Source organism: Typopeltis vanoorti, chromosome 8 (genome assembly GCF_054136105.1).
Source record: "Typopeltis vanoorti isolate ZY-2024b chromosome 8, IOZ_Tvanoo_1.0, whole genome shotgun sequence".
NCBI lineage: Eukaryota > Metazoa > Arthropoda > Arachnida > Uropygi > Thelyphonidae > Typopeltis > Typopeltis vanoorti.
The window spans coordinates 121,424,052-121,442,485 of NC_143556.1; the positions used below are offsets into that span (position 1 = coordinate 121,424,052).

Consider the following 18,434-nt stretch of genomic DNA (forward strand, 5'->3'; position numbering starts at 1 on the left):
GTTAAACAATATAGGTCCTAGTACTGAGCCCTGTGGGACCCCACTCGTAACCCTCTGTCTCCTGGAAACTGCTCCACCATACACAACTCTCTGATACCTATCAGACAGCCAATCCTGAATCCAGTTGACCAATCTGACATCCAGACCCATGTGCTGCAACTTAAATATCAGCTTATCATGTGGCACCCTGTCAAATGCCTTTGCCAAGTCTAAGAAAATTGCAGTATATGCCTTTCCCTCATCTAATGTTCTTGTAACTTTATTATAAAAGGCTAGCATATTGCAAAAACAAGAGCATCCTTTCACAAATCCATGTTGATTCTCACAGATAACATTACCCTCATATGCTGTATACGGTCCCTCATTACTTTCTCCAAGATCTTAACAACTACTGATGACACACAGACTGGCCTATAATTAGACACTTCTAGTCTGTTACCACCCTTATGCAATGGCACTATTTTACCTTCCTTCCATTCCCTGGGCACCTTTGCCAAAGCCAGACTTTCATTGAAAAGCCACGTTAAAGGCACTGTCGATTCCCTAGCACATTCTCTCAAAACTCGTGGTGAAATACCATCCAGTCCCACAGCTTTACTGACATCTAGAGTACTCAGTATCTGAAACACACTCTCCTCCTGTACCTCCAGACCTCGAACCAGTCCTATCCCTCTAGCATTAAAACTGACTCCTCTAGGATGAAATACTCCAATAAAGTGTTCATTGAACAATTCCACTATGTCCTCTACATCAGTCACTCTATTCCCATTTTTATCCCACTTCTTCCACAGTCATTTCTCCTCCTACTGGCCACATAGCTAAAAATTTCCCTAGGATTTTCTTTGGATCTTAGGGCCAATTTCCTCTCGTATTCCAGTTTCGCTTTCCTTACCACACTAGTCACTCTTCTGGCCTGTGTCTTATATTCCTCATGCATCTCTTCACCTGTCTCCTTATATCTCTTCCATAGCCTCTTTTTCGCATGCAATTCGTGTTTAATATTGTTTGTCATCCACTTTACTCCAAATTGCGTCCTCTTCTTCACTCGTCTTATACAACTTACCATTGCTGATAACAAATATTCTTTCACAATTTCCCACGCACTAGTGATATCCCGGCCTTCCAATTCCTCCCTCTATGAAACTTCTCGAAGTTGACGTCTAAGACTATTATAATCACCTGCCTTATAATTCCACATAAGTTCCCGTCTCTTTGATACTCCTGCATGTCTATTCATTTTCCAAGTCAACACCATATGGTTACTCTCTCCAACTGGTGGGAGAGATGTCAACTCAGTTATTATCAACTCTTCTGATGCTATAACCAAATCCAAAACTTTTGAACCTCTTGTTCCCTCTGTTATATGTTGCCTAAGACATTTGTCCCTCAAGAATTCTAGAAATTCCATTCCCCTATTGCTACATGCATCTTCCTCTCTCCAATTTATACTACTGAAGTTAAAATCTCCCATAACAATCATTCTTCTTGCACTTGCCAAACTTAGCTGTCTAAACATCTCCTGGTCCCCATCCTCTATTCTCCTGGGTCTGTAGCAACACCCCACTAAATATCCTGTCTTTTCTACCTCTACCTCACACCATACGCTCTCAAAATCATTTGTCTCACTTCCTTCCAAATTCTCCACTCTTTGAGGACATAGGTCATCACTTATCATAAACAGTACCCCACCACCACACTTTCCCCTCCTATCCCGACGAAAAATGCTATACCCAGTGACTTCTATTCCTGTTGTTATATCCCCTTCTGTCAACCACATCTCAGTGATCACAATAATTTTTGGCCAGGCTGATGCTATCTGCACCACCAATTCCTCTCCCTTATTCCGGATACTCCTGGCATTAGTATAAAGCATATAAATACCATTGTTTCTATACCCAGCATTATCCCTTCTAGACTCCACTTTGTTCAGTGTTACCTGACATTGTCTCCCTACTCCCAAGTATCCATTCCCACAAGAGGCCACCCCTGCTATCATCCTCCCTGGGACTCACTGACTCGTTCAGAACAGCAATCTCTCCAGATGCCTACGTCCTTCCTCATTCAAATGTAAACAGTCTCTCGCATACAAACCCTCTCTTTCCTCAAATCCACTCCAAGCATCCACATATACCAGTCCTCTCTTGTCACACATTCTCACTATTATGCCATTCAATATCACCGCTCTTCTGCTCAGCTCATCATTATCATACCTAGGCAACACGCACACTATTCCTCTCTCTGTCTTCTTCCGTACAGTCTCAAGCAAAAATCTCATATCTCTTGCTGCCTGACTTACATTACCACTCAAGTCATTCGTTCCTACCATCACAATCATCTCATCCACCCTTTCACCTCTCTTAATTGCTGTAGAAACCCTTTCTATTGTTCCTCCTGGCAAACACTCCTCATGCATCCTATCTTGAACACCATGGATCATTGAGTCACCATACATTATACCTCTTACCATTCCCTTGCTCCTATTGTTTCCATTCTCTCCTCTTCTTTCATTCCCATACCTCTCTCTTCTACTGTTTCCATTCTCTCCTCTTCTAGTACTCCCATACATCTCTCTCATTCCCTCTCTCCTACTGTTTCCATTTTCTCCACTTCTAGCACTTCCATATCCCTCTCTCATTCTGTCTCTCCTACTACTGTTTCCATCCTCTCGTCTCCTAGCATTCCCATTCCTCTCCCTCATTCCATCTCTCCTACCGTTTCCATTCTCTCCTCTTCTAGCTCTTCCATATCTCTCTCTCATTCCGTCTCTCCTACTGTTTCCATCCTCTCATCTGCTAGCACCACCATACCTCTCACTCATGCTCCCTAAATTCTCTCTCTCTCCTACTCTGATTCGCCTTGCATTTATCTCTTCCATTCTCCTAATCTTATCTTTCATACTTTTGCTCTCATTCACAAGACATTCCACCTACTCTTTCAACTCATCTATCTCCCTCTGCAGGTCAATCACTCTTAATCTAAATTCACTCTCCCAAACAAAACCATCTCCTAAACTTTCACAGTCACTCACACCTTCCACACTATCAACTATTATTTTCTCATTCTCTCCTATCACACTACTTGTCTTCCTACATTCATTCCCTGTTCCTGGAGCAACAAAGTCGGATATCGATATATCGAATGTACTTATTTCCTCCAACTGCCTACATTTTGCACACATACGCTCTCCACTCTCTTTAACAAGCCACATATGTAATTCCCGAGACGCATACATGCCGCAAGTACTGCATGCCACAAAGTCCCTTATGATATTGCTAATAATTGAGTTTTTAAATGGCAGAGGACTTGGCGTAACACCACTTGCGACTGCTGCTGAATCCACCATCATTCCTTACTGCCGAGTAGCGTAATCTTTAATAATTATTCAATTAATAAATAAGAAGAAAAAAAAAGTACAAACATTAGAACATTTAAGTGCTAAATATAATTAAACGATACTGTCCTTACTTTATTCTTAACTGCCATAGTCCTCAGAGTGACAGGAGTAAACCTCCTGTAATATGAATTGGGAAAATGTATGTCTTCATGTTTAAAATGATGCATGTGAATGTTCTGTGTATTTATTAATGTTATGTCTTTCCAGTAAGTTTATCTTCAGTTAGATATTTACAGTGAAACATGTAGATGTTTTGTTTCTTACCATAACAAATCTTCAAGTAAAATCCTGCAAATATTATTTATGTTTAATATGCTGTCCTTATTCTATTTCAATATTTTGAATCTCAACAGACTTATAAAATGTCAAAAATGTCACTTTCTAACTTCATTTTTAAAATGATCATTATTATTTTGGTAACTTCCATGGAGTCAACAGACTTATCGTGGGAGGCCCACTCAACTTGCAATATGTCTATCATAATGAGCTTTGAAGTTATTTATGCTACCTGCATTCACAATGCACTCTGGCAATGCCTTCCATTCACTAACAACTCTCTATATAAAAATCCACTTCTTATATCCTTCTTCACCACAACTTTATACAACTCCTTTCACTTGGTTATACTATAAATTAAAGATGCCAAGAAATTATATTCTTGGTTTCATCCCATATCCAAGTGGAAACAAACAGAGTTTGTGCATCAAGTAACTTCATGACAGGGGCCTGCATATATAGTCAGTGGTAGTAATGACTTCACATCAATTGCTTTAATATCCCATAATGCAATGCACATATCCTTACAAACATGTATAATTCTATGTATTATGGGATAGGCCAATACCCAGACCTGTTTTGTCCTTTATTAATATCTCATTAGTGGGAGCAGACCCAGAAGTGATACCAAGGACGAACTAATGTAGAAGTCATATTTCCATATACAAGTAGTCAAAAGGTATCACACCTTATTACTAAAATACTCTGGATATCTTAACATCCACTCTTTTTTTTTTTTTTTTTAACTCCTGTATTAATCTGAAAGAATCCCTTAACTAACTTGAAGGTGTCTATCATATCTCATCTTTTACTTCTATTCACCAACCTCTATAATCCACATTCTCTCAAATGCTCTTCAGAATCAGCATTCTGGAGTTATAAAATCATGTTTTATTAACTTATTTATGTACAATGACATGGTGACAAATGTCTTGGACAAAGGACATGCATCTACAGTGATATACTTAGATTTTGCAAAAGCTTTTGATTGCCTGCCACACAAGGGGCTGTTAAATAAATTGAAACAGATGGGATTGTATAACAGACTTCTGGCTGTCAGATAGATATCAGAAAGTTGTATATGGGATGTAGTATCCTGAAAGAGGAAGGTCACTAGTGGTGTACCACAAGGATCAGTTTTGGGACCATTGCAGTTTATTTTGTATGGGTTTTAGTGATATGCAGCTGTTTGCAGATGATGCAAATTTGGAGAGAGCAATGCAGAGTCAAGCAGATGTTATGGACTTACAGGAGGACTTGAGTAGATTGCATGAATGGGCAGGTAAGCAGAACTGTTAGTTCACTGTTTCAGATTGTAAGGTTTTGATATTTGGTAGGCAGTGATGAGATGCAAAGTATATACTTGGTGGGAAACTTTAAAGGAGATAGAGGAGATGAGAGATTGGGAGTGGCAGTGGATAAGGATCTGAAATTCAGGGGTCACATTGCTCAAGTTGTGAAGATGTCACGTCAGATAATGGCAGTGATATAGAGGACCCTGGCATGCAGAAATAAAGAGATTATGATGCTGTTGTATGAAACCTTGATAAGGCCTCATGTGGATTATTGTGCACGGATTTTATCACTGGGTTTACATGGTTATGAGGTTATGCTAGAAAGGATCCAGAGAAGATTAACACAGGTAGTCAGTGGTCTTTGGAATGTGGAGTAAAAGGGCATCTTGTGAGAATGTATATTGCAACTCGTGAATAGGAGGAGGGGAGGATATGTTTTAGACTAGCCAGGGGTTGTTATCAGGTTGACAAGGAAGAGATTTTTTGTAGAATATAAGAGTGGCGATAGAACAAGAGGCCATTGCTGGAAACTGTATAAAGGGTGTGAGCAGAGGAGTGAGTAGAAGATTCTTTGAATGGGGAGTGGTTGGTTAGTAGAATGCATTGCCTAAGTGTGTGGTGAATTTGGAGACATTTAAATCAGTTTAAGGCATGGATGAATGAATGAGCATTGTGTGCGATAGTATATACCTCCCACCATGAGACTCTGACTCCATGTATGTCTATATTGATATTAATAATAATAGTAAATCTCTCCAATTATATGCTTAATCACATAAAAAAGAACTTTTCATTTTAAGTAAACATTTTCAATTTGTATTTATCTAGTGCAGAAAGAGCCACCGAACGTTTATCTTAAGAAAAGATTTTAAATTCCAGACTAATTACTGTGTCCAGTTTATTGCACACTATTCTCCTACTAAGGAATATTCCTGCATTGGTGTCCTAATGCAGGAATCCCAAAACGTAGTAATCCTTAAAACAGACAACCACACTCCAGTCATCCACATGCATGCACTCGAATAGATTGTGTACATAATATTTGCATAACAAATTGCACAACACAAAAAATTGCAAAAAATACAAATATTTTGTCTTAATGTAATTAATGTGTATATCAAATTCCTCTTGGCCCTTAATTCATTAGTCATTAGTATTGTGAATGATGGTTATTGCTGCAATAATTAAAAAAACTAAGTTCATTGTGTAGAGAGAGAGAGAGATTAGTGGATATCAACATCACCTTGCTGGCTACTCTTGCCAGTTTGGACATGATACCTTACTCATATATATTCCACTTGAAGAATCCATCAATATCCTTGAAGATTTTTGTCTCATGACAGTATGAATATTTTCCAACATTGCTTTCAATCATCTTTCTTTATTTGGAAAGAAAAGTTTTATTTTCAAAAATATGATTTAAGAATGAACTCTCTATTATTTCCCGTTGTCAATTTATACAAGAAAAATTCTAAGTTCTCTCACAATCTACTATAAAATTACATATTTCAATTTGGTTTATATTATTATTATTATTATTAATATTATTATTATTTTCCTGAAGTTGATGCCTAAGACTATTATAATCACCTGCCTTATAATTCCACATACATTCCTATCTCTTTGATACCCCTGCATTCATCTCTTTGATACTCCTGCATTCTGTTCATCTTCCAAGTCAAAACCACATGGTCACTCTCTCCAACTGGTGGGAGAGATGTCATCTCAGTTATTATGAACTCTTCTGATGCTATGACCAAATCCCAAACTCTTGAACCTCTTGTCCCCTCTATTACATGTTGCCTAAGACATTTCATCCTCAAGAATTCTAGAAATTCCATTCCCTTATTGCTACATGCATTTTCCTCTCCCCAATTTATACTGCTGTAGTTAAAATCTCCCATAACAATTATTCTTCTTGCACTTGCCAAGCTCACTTAGTTCTCAATTATGCTAATAATCATTTAAGACACTATGCAACAATGAAGTGATTGCACTGAAGGTTTTTATTGCTTACCGTAATTATTCTATTTCTAAAATACCATAAATATAGATTATATTAAAGCCACATTTCAATAATTTTATTAATTTAAAAAAAAAAAAAAAACAACTTGTCTGATCGAAATCCTCATTTTGTGATGGGTTTTTTTTGGTCCAAATTAATCCCAATAATCGGACACCTTTTGGACATTTACTATATTTTAAATTAACTATTCAGGTATAACTCTATATCAATGCAGAAAATGTTTTATTTATATACTGTATCCATTTTTTATGCAGGTTGTGGTGGAGTAGTTCTAGATCCCCAGGGACTCCTGTCAACTCCAAATCATCCACTGTACTATCCTCATTCTAAAACATGCACATGGCTGCTTCGGGCTCCCGAGGACTCAGTGATTAGAGTTACTTTTATTACTTTTGCATTGGAGCAGCATCATGACTGCAATTTTGATTATTTGGAAGCATATGATTCATCTGGTGCTAAAATTGGCAGGTAGTTTAAAAAAATTCATTGATGTATTTACTCATAAGTATATAATAGTAATAGAGTTGACTTTCACAATTAGCAAACACCATTATAAAGAACTCCGTACAAACTACTGAAAATTCCTGAATGAAGTCCCTTAGGTTTGAAGCTGTTTTAAAGACACTTTGCAATAGTAAATTATTCACTCTATTCATGTGGTTCCTGTAGTTGATGATAAATAATATTTTAATCTAGGAATTCAAAATTTCATTGACAAGACCAGTTACAGGATTTGAAGCTCGGTTTAGTTGTTTTTTTCAACTGTTACTATCATAATGCCTGCCATATGTTGATTAAAATTTATTTTTTCCTGATTGGCTGAGAAGTTATCACATCCACTCTGCAACCAACAGGTTGCGGATCCAAATCCCACATTGGGCATGAATCTTTGTGATTCTCTTTAGGTAGGAGATGCATTTAATCACCCGGTGTGAGACTATTGCCCTTTTTATTCGAAGCCTGAAGCGACTTAAAAAAAGTTCCCTGTTCGGTCTCTAGCGTAGGGTTCCCAGACTTAGGTAAAAATGAATAAAAATACAATATATATATATATATATATATATATATAGTTTTATGAAGAATTAAATGACTAGAACCGAGATTTAAGTAAAAAGGTTTTAATATAAACACACTACTAGTTTCGGCCTGTAACAGCCTTCTTCAGGTGACATTATAAAAGAAAAAACACTAAACATTGAGGGTTAAAAGACTATGAACAACACAGACAGTCTTTATACATAATTAGCTTTATACATAATTATACATAATAATCAGTCTTTATATATAATTAGTCTTTATACATGAAGAGTTCATAATAACTGAGATGACATCTCTCCCACCAGTTGGAGAGAGTGACCATGTGGTTTTGACTTGGAAGATGAACAGACATGCAGGAGTATCAAAGAGATAGGAATGTATGTGGAATTATAAGCAGGTGATTATAATAGTCTTAGACATCAACTTCAGGAAAATAATAATAATAATATTAATAATAATAATCTTTATACATAATCTTTTATAATGTCACCTGAAGAAGGCTGCTACAGGCCAAAACTAGTAGTGTGTTTATATTAAAACCTTTTTACTTAAATCTCGGTTCTAGTCATTTAATTCTTCATAAAACTATGTATGTTAACCGAGTTAATGATCATTCTGTCATATATATATATATATATATATATATGATATAACAGATTTACTCGGCTGAGAAAAGAGACATTTTTTTAAAAAACATGAAATAACTTAAAGCTGAGAGATAAAAGTAAAAATGCTATTTTAATTAAGTAGATCGCATGACTAGTTTCATCTTTATAGAAGACTTCTTCAGGTCATAACAAACCAACAAAAATTGAGAAAGACCAAAAAAAAAAAATATATATATATATATACATTAAAGTGTAAGCATATTAACATTTGAAGCTGTTCTGTGTATATTTCTTCATTGTTTGGTATGTACATGCTTGCAACATCTCGTGAACACCAAAGTTGCAAGGCAGCACAATGACAGCCTGAGAGATTATAGTTGAGGTTAGTATTGAGATATACTTTATTGTGGATGATTTCTTTGGATTCTATAATTCTTCTTTCCAGTTCATCATAGCATCGAAAGATATTTTCAGATTTGTCCATAAGACTTAATGAATGAAGTTTTGCCCATTAGCATCTCAGCAGAATTCAGGACATAATTTGATAGAGCACTAGATCTGGTTCTGCTGTATGTGACATCTCTTTTATGCTCCTCAAGACATAATTCGATGGATTTTTCCATCTGGTCGAAATAAGGCTTATTACAGTTGCACCAAATTCGGTAAATACTGGGATATTTCAGGTTATGTTTTTGTTTGGGCCTACTGAGCAAGGAAAGGAGATTCAGAAAAGGAGTGAAAGAAGTCCAGATGTTACAGTTTTTAATAACTTCGGCTAATTTAAATTATACATATTTTTGGTCGTAAAATGTTAAAAAATATAAGACTTATAGATAAACTGACCATAGATTTTTAATTCGTACGTATGTTCGTACAATATTGCCTACTGGTTTTGCTAGTAACTGACTAGCTTTTTCAAGGCTTGCACAGTACAAAAAATTGATAAATGCAAAAAAGGTTTAAGAATACAAAAAACGTTAGTACCTGTTAGGTAGCTAAGGTAACACGTTCGCATGACATGTCTGTATGAATCGTGACTTTCCGCTAAGTATCATGAACACGCATTACATGCAAATGCATAATATGATTATTCGCGTACTGCAGTTCTGTTGAACTGAGGGAATTAATTAGATTTTTCCAAGTATTGTTCAGTATGGCCCCTTGATTTCTGTTTAGGTTTTCTGATGCTCTGTTTATGTGACCTATGATGGTTTGAAGAGTAATGTAGACATCATCCATTGTCCATAGGTTTTTTGTAAATGGCCAGTTTGAAATTGTTATCTTGTCTTTTAATTATTATGTCTAAGAAGTGTAGTCGTTTGTTGTTTTCTACTTCTAGAGTAAATGTGATTTTATTGTGGAGTGAGTTGATTCTATTGACAAACATATGTAGGTTTTCCATGTTGTCCTGCCACTTTTCAACTTCGAACCACACTATAGACTGGAATAACAGCTCTATGCACTACATAGAGCTATTATTGAATAACTGATGATTACAGACATCGATTATTCAAAGCAGCGGCAATAGTGCTATGTACAGGCAGCAACCTAAACAGAAATCAAGGGGCTGTACTGAACGATACTTGGAAAAATCTAATTAATTCCCTCAGTTCAACAGAACTACAGTACGCAAATAATCATATTACGCATTTGCATGTAACGCGTGTTCATGATACTTAGTGGAAAGTCCCAATTCATACAGACATGTCACACGAATGTGTTACCTTAGCTACCTAACAGGTACTAATGTTTTTTGTATTCTTAAACCTTTTTTCCATTTATCAATTTTTTGTACTGTACAAGCTTTGAAAAAGCTAGTCAGTTACTAGTGAAACCGGTAGGCAAATACTGTGTGAACATACATACAAATTAAAAATCTATGGTCAGTTTATCTATAAGTCTTATATTTTTTAACTTTGGCTAATTTTGGCAAAACGGAGCTGATATATGGTAAGGATATGTACCATTTTTCACTATTTCAGTATAGCGAGGAGGTGGATTAAAAAGTAACTTATTAACTGTTTATTTTGAATAACTAAATATTTTGCTGAAAGGTTGTAAGAAGAAATTGAAGTTCTTTGCTTCTTCTTCACAGAGGAGTGAGCGAATATGTTTGCTTATCGTAGAGATAATACCAAGTTTTTGAGGTGCATAGAAATGGGACTGTGCATGCAGATATCTATAGATATGAGTTGGTTTTCTGTAAATAGAGATTTTTAATTTCTCAGAAATACGAGTGAGTTTGACATCCAGGAATGGAAGAGACCCATCAATCTCTAATTCTGCAGTAAATTGGATTTTTGGGTGTTGACTGTTGAGGTAGTCTAGGTGGTCTTTAGAGACTCAGATTAAGATGTCATCGATATATCTTTTACACAATATTGGTTTCAATAGAAAAGAGGAGATAGCTTTTTCTTCTAAAGATTCCAAATATAAATTTGCCAGTATGGACGATAACAAATTACCCAAGGCTAAACCAAAGTTTAATTTGTAAATAACGTCTTTAAACTGAAAATAACCTAACCAGAATCTTTCCTCATACTTGACATTCCAGAGGTTAGAAACTATCTTAGTCAGTTATGTCTTTATATAACTTTTATTGATAATTTATCTTTTAACAGAATAAGAACTTCTTCGTAGTCACATTTGTGAACAGAGAAATGACATCAAAACTAGTCATAATTTCTTCTTTTTGAGTATTTATGTTTTTGACACTTGAAACAAAATCAACAGAATTTTTGATAAAAGAAGAGGTCAAGCCAAATAAGCACTTTTGGGATTTTGTTAAATACTTTGAGAGTTTATGTAGGTGAATCAATGCTTCTGTAATCGGTCTCAGTGGAGTATTTTTCTTTATGGATTTTTGGTAATCCATGTATTCAATGGATTAAAATATGAAGTGAACGAAGAGATATTTAAATATCTTTAGAAAACTGTAATTGTTCTAAGAAGTTTGTTTGTACAGTTATGAAGTTCACCAGTGGGATCTCTTTCCTTTCAAGAATTGAGTAAATATATGTTTGTAATAATTGGAACATTTTGTCATTATAATTTTCAGTATTAAGATGACTGTAGCATTACCTTTATCTGCTGGAAGAATTACTATATCTTTGTTTTGTTGTCATTTTTGAATTGCTTGAAGTTCTGCTGGAGAGGTTGTCTGCAGGGAGTTTTGCATTGTTGATAATAAAAATAGATTTCATATGGAGTATGCAATATATATATATAGCCTTTCTTTTATATAGCTTTTCTTTTTTTTTACATGAAGTATTTATATGTATTCCTATTTACATTCCACTTGCATATTTTTTACTGCTGTCATTACTTGTTTCATTTAACAGTCATTCAAAGTAATTATTCAAGATATCCAAAATATATTTATTTCACCTTTTATGTCACCACCTCTGTCATCTCAGATTGCATTTATTTTGCAGTCTTTCCTTCGTGTCTAAACTTTGTGATATCCTTCAGAACATTTTGATGCTTTAATAATATTTATCTTCTATATTCTTACTGAAATATTCCCATAAGTTTTGTTTAGTTATGTTCCACACACACACAGTTATCTTGCATTTTATTATTATTATTACCCAAGACCCCATGGAGTCAAAGACTCATCTGGGAGGTATTTTTATCATACACGCAGCTCATCATACGGTGCTTTAAACAAACTCAAATCCTCTGCAGATGCAATACTATCAGGCAAGGCATTCTAATCACTCACAACTCTGAAACCTTCTTCTCACATCCTCTTTATACATTTTCCAGGGATGACCTCTTGTTCTCCCCTAATCTCCCACTATTTTCTGTAGAACCTCTCCAGCATTGATCCTGTAACAACCCCTTACTAACTTGTAGGTTTCTATCTTATCTCCCCTCTTCTTCCTGTCCACCAAACTCTGTAAATTACATCTTCTCAATCTTTCCTCATACTTGATATTCCAGAGGTTAGAAAATACCTTTGTCAGTCACCTCTAGACCTTTTCCAGCATCTCTTCGTCCTTCTGAAAACCATGTGACCAAATCTGGGCACAGTAGTCTTATGTGTGGCCTAATCAAAGCCTTATAAACTCGAACAAGAATCTCCCTACATCTACAAGTCAGTGTCCTCTGCATCATTCCCAGAAGCCTTTGTGTTGTCTTCACAATATTGGCTATGTGTCCCCTAAATTTCAGATCCTTATCCACTATCACCCCCAGAGCTCTTATTTCCTCCACCTCCGACAATATATCCTCACCAAGCATAAATTCTCCATCCCATCTTGTTTCCAAATTCTAAACTCTTACATTTTGCAACATTGAACTCACATTCCCATTTCTGTGCCCAATCACTCAATTTATTCAAGTCTTCTTGTAAGGCCACACATCTTCTCTACTCTTCATGGTTCGTCCCAACATCTGCAAACAACTAAATATCTTCATCCAAATCTTCACCAATATTATTAATATAAAAGTTAAACAGCAATGAGGCACACCACTATTGACTTTCCTTTTCCTGGATATTGCTTCCCCATACATAGCTTTTTGATACCTGTCAGACAGCCAGTCCCCAATCCAATGTACTAATCTAATATCCAACCCCATCCACTCTAGTTTGATTATCAAAATCTAAGTATATTACTGTGTAAGTCTACACCTCTTGAGTGGTTACCAACACTCTCTAACATCATACCGCCAGACATCAGGAGGAAAGCTGCTGTTAACAGAGAGTGGATGATATATGGGAAATAACAACTTACCCATCCATGAGGACCTCCAAAATCTACCACCTATTCGCTTAAAGTCCTGCAATCTGATCTGGAAAACTCAGCGTCCAGATACATATTCCGCTGAAACTGAATGGAAGAATCGCTGGCTTACTTCAACAATAAAAAATGGACACCTCATCACAGACCCACAACAGAGGTGCACACTCAACTGCCTGAGGACAGCTCATGCAGATGTGTTACCAAAATGTACAAGTGGGGCTTTCATCAATCCCCAACATGTCTCTGTAGTGCTGATTAACAGACTGTCAAGCATATTATCCAGGACTTCCCAGTGAGGAGTTTTAAGGGCACATTGATGGACCTATTCCAGGCAATTCCAAATGCAGTCCAATAGATTAGAAACAATCTGAACTTAAATTTGTGATTTTTCGTATCTAGTTTTAGTATATATATTCATTTTTTCTGTTTTTATCTTTCTATTTGCACAAATCCAACCCATACAAAATGTAATGTATGTATTGTCCAGTTCTCCATTAAAATTATGCCCATATAACTTCATTGACTTTTAAACAATTATGAAAATAACTACTGTGTTAAAGTAAAACTTCGATTTAATACAACCCAAAATCTTTATATCAAGGTCATCATCTGGAATATACACATATATATATAAAGAAGCAAGCTAAATTCAATCTACAGAGTATGATAAAGTTACACTAATTTGGTCATCTGTTAATTAACACGTTCACTGCCACGCTTGTCGGGCATAGTTTGTTACCGCACGCCAAACACTTTCACTTCTACAAGGTCAGTATGCATTATCTCGTAGCTGGCTTATCAGACAGAATTTTGTTTCATTAGCCAACTACGCGTAATCTCGTATCACCCTCACCTATGTCTTACATGCACTGATGACTGTGTAACTTGAGTTCAGAGTCAGTGATGTTCAGCATTCATTGCAGTGAGGTTTATGGAATCTAGTCTTACAATTATTTAAAATTATCTAAATAAAAACCTTCAATTAAGAGAAAGCTTACTGATGAAGAATTAGAAGCTTATGCTAATATGAGTGATGATGAATGGAATGAATTATTTCTTTCCGATTCCAAAGATGATTATAATCCTACAGACGACTCTAGTGATGACTCAGATGATGATGTATCGTATATAAATATATGTATATGTTGAAAAAACTTCAAAAAATTGGTTTATTTGCATTAATAAATACACAGTTTACGCAACAATACCTCTTATAATATACTATACTTTTGCTGAAATTATTTTCCTTCTATGTTAAAGATACTAAGCTATTTTAAACCTGGTTATTTCCCAAGTAAGCAAACAGACAAATAAGTCAAGTTTTCACCTGCAAGTGTTGCAAGTTTGCTTTCTTGGGGAATGGAGTAAAACCAGATTTAAAATAGCTTGGTATCTTTAACATTTATTATACCCAAAGTAAAATACTTTCTATATTTTCTTTCTACTTTTGCTCTCCATTTTATTCACAAGTCAAGGATCCAGATTAATGTGCTTATACTATGGGTTAACTCGTGCTGGGCGTAGGAGGTCGGTAATCGACATAAGAGTATATTTGTAGTTGGGTTATGAGGCTCATATTCCAACTACAAGTATACTCGTAGTTGGCAGCGAGCATGTTAACACTATCAGATTGACCTCTGGCAAAAAAAAAAAAAAAAAAAAAAAAACACCTTACTACATTGAAACTATTGATGTCTATTATGATGCCTATTATGGAATACTAGGACAACTTGATTTGGAGTCAACTGTCTCTATATACAACTAACTGTCTTGTGAAGCTGTTCCATGTGCAAACTTTTGTTTTCTCATGCTTGTGTAAAGGATGAAAACAAGAATAAAATTTCTTTTTTTGAGCATAATTTACTTTTCACCCCCCCCCCCCCGGAAAAAAAAACAATGTTTTAATAGGCTTTTTTGAAATCCTGATTTTTCTTCCTACCTTATACTTGGTTCAACATAAAAGCTACTCACTACTTTTGTTTTTATAATTTTCTGCATCTGTTTTGCTCCACAATTTTTGCATAGTCTTTCTGATCACCCATTTTACACAGATTATAATCTTATTTTATCCTAGATTAGCGAAGAAAAGTGCAAAGAGAGCTGTGACAAGGGTGAAGGCGAGGGCAGTTGAAGAGGTTTATGAAGTACTGGAGAGAAACTGTGGTTAAGCTAAGTTGTTGAGAATAGCGAAAGCTAGAGATAAGGCCTCGAAAGACATAACATCAGTTAAGCAGATAAAGAACACCACAGGAGTAGTACTACAAGAGTAGGACAAAATCAGAGGAAGATGGGAAGAATATTTTTGTAATCTACTAAATGAGGAGAATCCAAGAGAGAGAGAGAGAGGTATGAGGATGGAGAGGCAAACGAAGGATTGGTGCAGGACATAAACAGAGAGAAAGTGTATTGGGTACTGGGAAAAACGAAGAATGGAAAAGCTGTAGGAGTGGACCAGATACCTGGAGAAGCTTGGGCAGCGAAGGCATAGACATGTTATGGGATCTGATGAGGAAAATAGCCCAACAGGAAAAGATACCAGAGGAATGGAGGAAAAGCATTCTTGTCCCAATCTACAAGGGAAAAGGAGATGTTCAAGATTGTGGCAACTATAGAGGGATCAAGCTGATGTCACACACGTTGAAGATATGGGAAAGAGTAATTGAAGGAAGGATACGATGGGAAACAGAAATTGGTGAGGAGTAGTTTGGATTTATGCCAGGAAGAGGGACAACGGATGCAATATTTGCGCTAAGGCGATTGATGGAGAAATATATGGAGATGCAGGCAGAGCTACATATGGTGTTTATAGACCTGGAAAAGGCATATGACAGAGTGGCCAGACAGGAGATATGGAGATGTATGAGGAAGAATGGGGTGTCGGCATGATAGAAGGGTTCCCCATTGTTGTAGGATTCCATCAGGGATCAGCTCTGAGCCCCTACCTCTTTGATCTGGTCATGGATGTACTAGTGGAGGATGTCAAGAAGGAGGTGCCATGGAGCATGATGTTTGCCGATGATATTGTTCTCTGCAAATCATCCCAAGAGGAGCTTGAAATGACCCTGGAAGAGTGGAGAAAGGTATTGGAGGAGAGAGGCATGAAAATTAACCGGGTAAAGACCAAATATATATCAATGGGGAGTGACAAGGATATGATCATACGACTCCAGGGTGAAAAGTTAACTTCATGGAAGAAATTCAAGTACCTCATGTCGGTCGTTGAGAGGAATGGTGACCTGGATGAGGAAATAGAGCACCGAATAACATGCGGTTGGATGAACTGGAGGAAGATGAGTGGCATCCTGTGTGACAAGAGTGTGAGTTGTAAGATGAAAGGAAAGCTGTATAAAATGGTGGTGAAGCTGGTAATGCTCCATGGTGCGGAGACGTGGCCTATAACAAAGGCACAGGAGAGGAAGATGGAGGTGGCGGAGATGCAGATGTTGAGATGGATGAGTGGTGTGACAAAGGACAGAATGACTACATCAGAGGGACGATCAAGGTGGGACTGATCGGGAAGAAGTACAAGAAAGCAGGCTGAGGTAGTGCAGTCATGTAGAGAGAAGGAGTGAGGAGTATGTTGGTAAACGAGTGGAGGTAGAAGGAAGGAGGAAAAGAGGCAGGCCCAAACGCAGATGGAGAGATAAGGTTGCTGAGGATCTTAGGGAGAAAGGATGGAGTTGGGAAGATGCCCTGGACCAGAGAATCTGGAAGAAGAAGATTAAAGATGGGAATGCCGATCCCGTTGAACACGGGATAAGGCATAGCGAAAGAAGAAGAAGAAGAATTATTTTATCCTCTAGGTATTTTCATCATTTATAGCCCTTTAGGTCCCAAGCACTGTTCTCAATTTTCTTCCATATTTGTGCTCATAATTATAAATATAATTCTAACTTAATTTAAATTTTAGATTACTTTTAAATGTCTCTGTTCTTTCAATTAATTATTTCAGGTTTTGTGGAAATAACATACCTCCCGTTTTGACATCTACTGGAAATGTAATGACACTGAAGTTCGTTGCAGATTCTAGCATATCAGATGAAGGATTTTCAGCTAGTTATGCTTTCTTAAATGCATCACAAGGTAGGTCCAAATAATGTATTTGACTCTGATTTTAATTATTATTATTATTATTCTCAGGCCTCCATGGAGTCAAGAGACTCATCGTGGGAGATCCTTCTTAGGAAACACATAGTCTATCATACCACTACTTTAACTCATTGACCATTGTTGCTCAAACCACTCTCTCTCAGTCAATGCATTCCACGGTTCAACCACACCCTCCACGCAAAGAAACCACTCCTCACCCTCTTGCTTAAAGCTTCCTTTCGTAACTTCCAGGGCTGGCCTCTTGTCATCGCTCCTTCCTGCTATTCCACCAAGCGAAAGAACTCCCCAATGTCCACCCTGTAACTGCCTCTAACATTTTAAGTCTCGATCATATTACTTCTCCTTCTTCTATCCACCAAACTCTGCAGTCCACATTTCCTCAGCTGATCCTCATAACTGATATCGTAAAGTCCTGAAACCATCTTTGTTATTTGCCTCTGTACCCTTTCCCCAGTTAATTTATCCCCTTCAAATCCTGGGGACCAAATTTGAGAACAGTAGTCTAAGTGTGGTCTGATCAGGGTCTCATACAACAGAATGATAACTCTTTTATCTCTGCAGGTCAGTGTCCTTCTCAATATTGCAGCAATCCTCTGGGTTACCTTCACCACCTTTGCAATATGCTCCCCAAATTTCAGTTTTCTATCAATCATCACTCCCAGCTCTCTTGTCTCCCCTACTTCCTCCAGTACATCTCCTCCAATTGAGTATGCAGCCTCCCACTGATAGATCATAAACTTCAAGACTTTACATTTTGCTGCATTAAACCAATACCCTCATTCATTTCCCCATCTGTCTAGTTTATTCAAATCCTCTTGCAGGGCTGCTACATCTGCCCTATTACTGATAACCCTTCCCAGCTTCACATCATCTGCAAACAGCTGAATATCCCCTTGCAGTCAATTGACAGTGTCATTAATATAAAGGTAGAACAATACA

The 18,434-nt window shown here is 36.7% G+C and overlaps 1 protein-coding gene across 1 annotated transcript in view; it reads left to right on the top strand.

Annotated features, from left to right (window-relative positions):
- The window catches only part of Cubn (Cubilin), a 2,223,842-nt gene that overhangs the window by 780,711 nt on the left and 1,424,697 nt on the right, over positions 1 to 18,434 (top strand). The window contains exons 23-24 of the mRNA XM_090396294.1: positions 7,246 to 7,459; positions 17,338 to 17,468. Of these exons, the coding sequence (XP_090252420.1) occupies positions 7,246 to 7,459; positions 17,338 to 17,468 (345 nt within the window). The remainder of the gene's footprint in view (positions 1 to 7,245; positions 7,460 to 17,337; positions 17,469 to 18,434) is intronic.